The sequence below is a fragment of the Crassostrea angulata genome, chromosome 1 (genome assembly GCF_025612915.1).
Source record: "Crassostrea angulata isolate pt1a10 chromosome 1, ASM2561291v2, whole genome shotgun sequence".
NCBI lineage: Eukaryota > Metazoa > Mollusca > Bivalvia > Ostreida > Ostreidae > Magallana > Magallana angulata.
Genome location: NC_069111.1, coordinates 48,197,392 through 48,205,350, shown reverse-complemented (window position 1 = coordinate 48,205,350; position 7,959 = coordinate 48,197,392). Strand labels below are relative to the sequence as shown.

Below are 7,959 nucleotides of genomic sequence, written 5' to 3'. Positions count from 1 at the left end.
GGTGTTTATTGTTATTCGGTGTGAAATTTCTGCAGACTGATTATGAACTCAATTGTTAATTATAGGGGATTAGAGTCAACCGTAGGAGTATGAACTACAATGTACGTGGAATTAAACATGTGTCGACGTTCTTGTTAGAGTTGTGAAAGTTTTTAAAGTTAACTTGAAGAATTTATTCGTTAGACATTGAATCCTTATTGAAATAAAGGAATCGGGGAATAAATATAACAAAACATAGCTAACAAGTACAAGTGATATAGTATGTTATTGTTAACAATAATCGTATCCAAAATAGTTTTTAAATACACACATAAGGTAGATGGATATTAATGGAATAAAAAACAGTATAAAAGAAAAGTACAATGATTTTATAAGGTAATATGATTAAAAATAAATTTCAAAGATAATTAAAGTAGTGATATTTGAAGTACACCACTAGATGATATATAAGAGGCCCATAGGCCTTTACGGTCACCTGAGTACCATAGCCTAATGTAGAATTGCAAAGCACGAGAACGGCAATAGGTTACCCGAATGACTCGTGACCTTAAACATACATGTTCACCTTATGGCCAGGTTTGCCTCTCTCCCCCAATAAAAATGCTTAACCCCTTTTCCCATGGGCAGTGAATTTCACAATATAAGAAAAGGACATAATAACAAATGTATTTAGTTCATCTCTCTCCACTGTAAACGTGCAGAGGAAAGTATCAAGTTTTGCACATTTTTCTATAAGGCAATAATGACCCCCCGCCTTAGGGTCTGAAACCCCTGATACAGGAGCCATGAATTTTACAATTTAGGTAGAAAGCCTCATGAACATCATAACCATGTATTCTATTTATCTTCAACTACTGTGGAAGTACAGAGGATTTTCTAAAATTTAATACATTTTTCTGCATTTGGCCCCATTCTAAGGGTCTGAACCCCTGACTCAAAATGTTAGTACATACTTTTATATGTCATGCATTTAGTTTTTCTCAACTATATATGGGAGAAGAGAAGAATACCGGTTTTCTAAGATTTAATTTATTTTAAGTATATGGCCATATAAACTTCATCTGACGGCCTGAAACCCCTGACACAGACGCCATGGATTTCACAATATACATTAAACTTTAAATCAATGTGGATTGACATATATATGGTATCAAAACACAATAAACATACCCTGGTTAAAATCTAAAGTATACAATATTTTATTAGACCAATTTAAGCAATCATGGTATACTTAGTAGTGAGGTACATAATTCTCCAAAAGGTTTAAATTATAGGATTTTTTAAAACTCACTGGATTTTGAAAAGTATTTATTGACTTTGCCAACACAATTATGTAAGAAATATTGTAACTTTAGAACTGGTTATGCTAAATTACCTATTGAGATAGGTAGATGGTTTAATATTCCTAGAGAAAACAGAATTTGTAAACTATGTACCTGCAATGAAATTGGGGATGAATTTCACTACCTTTTCAAATGTACTGATGTATATATATCCAATTCAAGGGTTAGATGTTTACCAAAATATTTCATAACAAATCCAAATGTTGTAAAATTTGAAAAACTGTTTAATGTCACAAAAATAAACTAAGTAAACTATTAGATACTATATTTGAGAGAGTTAGCTCTCTTGGTTAAATTATATCTGTCATCCCTTCATCATGCTTGTATTATATATATTGTAGTTTGTACATACTGTACATATGTTTTTTCTCTACACTGTAAATTCAGTTATGAGAATAAAGTTCATTGTCATTGTCATTGAAGGTAAAAAGCTTCATGGACATCATAATCATACGTTCTATTTATCTACCATTACTGTGAAAGAAGAGAAAATGATTTTTTAAGATGATTCAATAAATGTTCATGGGCATCATGATCATTTGTTTAGTTTTTCTCAAAGACTTAATACATTTTCACTATATATGGTCATATTGGCACCGCCCTGAGGCCTGCTAATCCTGACCCAGGGACCATGAATTTCATAATTGTGGTAGAGACATCACTACTCATCATAGTCATGCATTTATTTTTTTTTCCGCTGAGTGCCCACTCGTATAAAAGAAGATTTTTAACAATTACTTGTACACCAAGTTTCCCTTATAGAGGCTAGACATCAAATTTGGTCTAGTATTTTAGCAAAAAAGCTGAAAATGTTCTAATGTTAACGCACGACGACGTTCGAAAACAGATCGTAATAGGTCACTTTACTAATAGTGACAAGGTGACCTAATTATAACAGAAAAGTACAGCAAGATTTGAAGTTCATCGCTAGATGATGCATTATATTATTATTATTATAACAGAAAAGAACACTGGGATTTATAATACACCACTAGATGATATTATAATAGAAGGTACAAGTTATTTGAAGTACAAAACTAGCTGATATTTTATAAGAGAAAATTAATGTAAGATGAGAAGTACACCATGTGATTCTTCTGAGCGTTGATGGCCAGTAAGATGGAGGTGATGATGTCTAAAATTAGAGCCGCCACGCACAGACCGTAAGACCAGAATATGTCCTTGTCTGTCTGGATCGGGAACAGTTGATCCGGATTGTTGTACTGAGTACCGTAAATAATCACGGCTATTAACACACAGACAGCTGTAAATTAAACAACCACAAACAGATTTAAACATAAAATTACAAACAGCTGTAAACATAACAACCACAAACAGTTGTAAACATAACAACCACAAACAGCTGTGAACATAACAACCACAAACAGTTGTAAACATAACAACCACAAACAGTTGTAAACATAACAACCACAAACAGTTGTAAACATAACAACCACAAACAGCTGTGAACATAACAACCACAAACAGCTGTAAACATAACAACCACAAACAGTTGTAAACATAACAACCACAAACAGTTGTATATATAACAACCACAAACAGTTGTATATATAACAGCCACAAACAGTTGGAAATATTACAACCACAAACAGCTGTGAACATAACAACCACAAACAGTTGTATATATAACAACTACAAACAGCTGTAAACATAACAACCACAAACAGTTGTAAACATAACAACCACAAACAGCTGTGAACATAACAACCACACACAGCTGTAAACATAACAACCACAAACAGTTGTAAACATAACAACCACAAACAGTTGTATATATAACAACCACAAACAGTTGTATATATAACAGCCACAAACAGTTGGAAATATTACAACCACAAACAGCTGTGAACATAACAACCACAAACAGCTGTAAACATAACAACCACAAACAGTTGTAAACATAACAACCACAAACAGTTGTATATATAACAACCACAAACAGTTGTATATATAACAGCCACAAACAGTTGGAAATATTACAACCACAAACAGTTGTATATATAACAACTACAAACAGTTGTATATATAACAGCCACAAACAGTTGGAAATATTACAACCACAAACAGTTGTATATATAACAACTACAAACAGCTGTAGATATAACAGCCACAAACAGTTGGAAATATTACAACCACAAACAGTTGTATATATAACAACTACAAACAGCTGTAGATATAACAGCCACAAACAGTTGGAAATATTACAACCACAAACAGTTGTATATATAACAACTACAAACAGCTGTAGATATAACAGCCATAAACAGTTGGAAATATTACAACCACAAACAGCTGTAAATATTACAACCACAAACAGTTGTATATATAACAGCCACAAACAGCTTTAAGGTCAGACGACACGTTCCTCGAGAATCTTTTTTGTATCTCCTCGTAATAAAGAGTTCCAATAAAAAATATTAATTTTATAATTACTTTAAAAATGATCAAAATTTACTTAGATTTGGTTATAAGTCTAGATGGTCGAGTGGTTAGAACCGTGGGCGCTCACTGCCAGAAGCGTATAGTCGTGAGTTCAAAGCCCCGCCCCGGCGAAGATATAGTTATAATATAGTGAATTTCGTTGTGCTGTAGATGTATTTATTTTTATATCAGCAATTCAAGTGTAATTTCAAGAAGATTATATAGGAAATTGCATACTCTAGTATTTTGCAGAAATGCCTGGTAAGGTACCCTAATTTTTTGCAAGAAAGCTTGTCAAAGTAGTAGTAAACCATTAACAAATTCCTGGAAAAAGTTATCTAAAATTGAGGAACGTGTCGTCTAACCTTAAATTTAACAACCACAAACAACTGTCAATATAACAACCTCAAACAGCTGCAAATATAACAAAAACAAATATTTGTATATAAAAAAAAAAATAAACACCTGAAAATATAACAACCATAGTACGTCTTGTTCAAATTTAATATAAGAAAATTGTGTACACAAAAGGATGTACACGCTGTGGCTTTTTTAACGTGTGTACACGTTGTGGATATTTTAATGTGTGTACCATTTTAGTCACAGGGTTTTAGTCCTTACAGGGCATTATATTACTTTAAACAGAAATATTGTAAAGTCAGTAGATTGTTATTGAAATGTGTGTTACAAATCTAAAATACTGTGGTTTCATCAATATTCGTTGAATACCAATTTTCGTGGATTTCGTTGTTAAGTTGATCCACGAAATTAAATGTTCTTTGAAGTTCAATATCAACTAACATTTTGTATTGATAGGATTATTGGCCACGAAATTACGTATCCTTGAAACTGTGGTTTTCAGAAAATCCACGAAAATTGATACCCACGAAAATTAATGAAACCACAGTATGTCTTTTGTGTTCTTAATTGTTATTCCTAGCTTAGTTTATCAAACTAAGGTAAAACATTTAACAACACAGAATAATCTGCATAATACACTTTTTATAAGAATTGGTTCGCATGCACCTGTTCCTGTCAACATGTTTCATGTCTTCCATTTATAATTGACAATCTGCTAGATATATGCATTGCAGAGAACATATTCTAAAATTTTATACATATGTTGATATTTCTATCTATTGGTTATGTGGTTAGGCACCTCCTTGTTGAGTTTACCTGTTGAAGTCGCCACCACACACGTCAAAATGTGTAGGATCTGCCTCTGTGATAGCTGTGTCACAAACAGACAGACAAACACGCCAACAATGGTCACCACGAACCCGATCAGAGCAAGCGTTGCAAACATCCTCGTCACGTGTAGCCAGTCTGTTAAAAGAGTGAAAATGTAAAGAACTACTTTTTGCATTACCGGATTAAGGCCTTAAGGCCGATTAAACTATAGGGTGTGTATATATGAATCATAAATGAGCAACCATAAAGGAGAATATCGACGTTTTTGTTTTGTTCATTTGAGTAAGCCGGATACTAGCTATATTTTACAGGTACTTTTAAAATTACTGACGTATTTTTTCATTATATTACATCACTTGTGTGCATTGAATATGAAATGGTCATCCAGAATAATCAAAGTTGTCTTATAGCGGAGTTTTGATAAACTTTTATGAATCTTTCACTCGCATTTTTTTCTACGTAGAATACAGTATTGCAACATACATGTTGCGTAATAAGCCTGTGAACAAGAAGAATAAAGAATACAAAAGGAATTACCTGTTATAACTACATGTAGGGATGTCAATTTGACTCGGTTAGCTTAGTCGATTAATCAGAGCCTTGTGGCAACGTACTTTGAAAAAATTACGCACTTTGAAAATTTTTTTCAAAGTGCGTTAAATTTGGGACCAAATCAACGCACTTTGAAAAAAAATTTCAAAGTGCGTTAAATTTAGGACTAAGTTAACCCACTTTGAAATTTTTTTTTAAAGTGGGTTGTGAAGGCACATCAACATTTTTTTTAACTATCGAGCCACTTAACGCGCTTTAAAAAAATATGTTTAAATCATAAATTCTGGAATTTAATTCCTAATGTGTTGATAGTATGATGATTTGTTAACACTAATGAATCTAATTTACCGTCTTTGAGAACGGGAATGGGGATGGGGGTTAACCAAAGTTACAGGTCAATTACCAGTACATTATTTAATTGATTACGTCCGTTAGCTAATGTCTTAACTTTCCTTTTTCTGATAACGCTTACACATAGTTGAGCTCCATATCATCTTAGGCAAATCAAATGTGGCCTGTTTCATGTTAGTCATTGTCCCATGGAAATCAACAATTAAAATTAATAATTATGAAAAACAATCGCCTTGTGATGATATGATTAAATTTGTGATTAATACTAACATCTAATTCAATAATTAATTGATTATAAGAACCACAAATTGATCTCTTCAAGTACTTCTTCTATTTAAAAAATATGATGAACATAATCAAGAAATCAATTTTTAACCGCTTAAAAATATAACGGGGATGGAACAAAGTGTAACATGATCAAAAATTCCGACAAAAGAATAGTGTTATATCCATTTGAAACCCAAAAATTTTCTGCGTTTAGAAAAAAAACTGTTTTTGTTTATTTTTTCTTCACTGTATAACGAGTAAAAGAAAAGACGACATCGGCGTGACCGAGCGACAGTCGAGTGCTCGTTGACATCCTTAGTTACCATTGAGATTTATGGAGTGTATTTTACTCTATAGATGTAGATAAAATATCTAAACCAACCTTTCCTTTTACTTAAATTTTTGTTGTTATATAATTCTGCACCTTATGTAACATCTTATATGTTATGAGAGAAATAAAATGAACTTGGAATCTAGACTCTTACATAACTCAAAATCGATCAGCTATTTCAAAGGCAACGCATGTGAGCCATCTTCTTGAAAGACGTGCAAAATCTTTGACATAGTTGTTGTTCAGGCAAACACATGACAATCTATTTTCACGGTAATTGTAATGTATTTTCGGAATTTTATTTGAAAATCGGCCAGCGTATCTGGTTAGCCATTGTGTTGAATGCAAAATTTCTTCAGGAACAGTACAGCGAACTACGTAGCAGCCTTTAATAGGCGTTAACTCCAGAAAAGTTTTTACGTAATGTTTTGACTTACCTTTGTCCAATCAGATCGTAGTAGGGCGGAGAGAGAAAATTTGAAACATTAAAATTCGCCCAGGCATAGACTCGCCGGTTGACGATGGTGAAAGGGGGCGAAAATAAAACAGGGAACAATATTTCTCTGTAAACAGTACTTTCTTATGGAATAAGGAATTATTCTTTAGTATTATATGAGGTGATCAAATACAATCCAAATGATCAAAGCCAATAAATTCCCAAGAGCTTTATGATAGACTAAATCACACCCGACCGTATTTGATTACCTTATTTTATTCAAAGAATGATTTCTTATTACTTATATAATTTTCAGCAATTTTCCCATTTAATATCAAAATAGTAATTGGTGAAGTGTATTGAATTACTTATAGTATAAATTTTAAAAAAAATCGATTCGTTGTATTATTACAGACAAAGACGTTAGTACTGGAAAGTGTAAATCTATCCAAATTAAGACATACGTATTAATGTCCAGCGTTCTTTTACCTGGCATGGAACCGAATTCACTTGTCTGGTACTGGCCCAGCATACATATATTACTTCCCCATAAACCTTTGTAGGATTCGAATCCGAGCTTGTTAAACAGCCCGGACATGCTATCTCCATCCCCCAAGGAACCAGTGTTTACTGGTGTAACTTTTGCTGTCACCCAGTAGTTGGTTGAGTATCCGATGATATAAATTAGAGCCTGTATCGGAGCCAGAGCCATGGACACTTTTAATGAAGTGGAGGAGGCTGAAAAAGTTTCTGTCCACGTCATTTTATACGATCTGCTACCGATCCGTCGATTCTCGAGAAAGCCTTAGGGAGTATTCCGGAAGAATAAAGGAACACTTGTATGTAACAATAGACTTGACCTATAGGGCCGGTATTGGTTCCAGTCTTAACAAAAAGCATATCGATTTCTGTTCCACTTCTTGATTTTAGGCCATATACAGTAAACTCTTAGGTTCTAGTTCTCATAATGTATAGTGACTGGAAAAAAAGTTGTCCGGTCGTCATCCAAACAGTATGGTTTATGAACTTTTTTTAAAAGAATTGTT

The 7,959-nt window shown here is 33.1% G+C and overlaps 1 protein-coding gene across 1 annotated transcript; it reads right to left on the bottom strand.

The window, feature by feature from the left end:
* Nucleotides 1-7,720, bottom strand: LOC128155945 (uncharacterized). Its single transcript, XM_052817852.1, has 3 exons — nt 7,403-7,720; nt 4,962-5,111; nt 1-2,607 (listed from the first exon to the last, which is right to left on the bottom strand). The coding sequence occupies exons 1-3, from the start codon at nt 7,674-7,676 to the stop codon at nt 2,393-2,395; spliced, it is 639 nt and encodes a 212-aa protein (XP_052673812.1). The 5' UTR covers nt 7,677-7,720; the 3' UTR covers nt 1-2,392.
* Between the last annotated feature and the right edge of the window lie 239 nt (nt 7,721-7,959).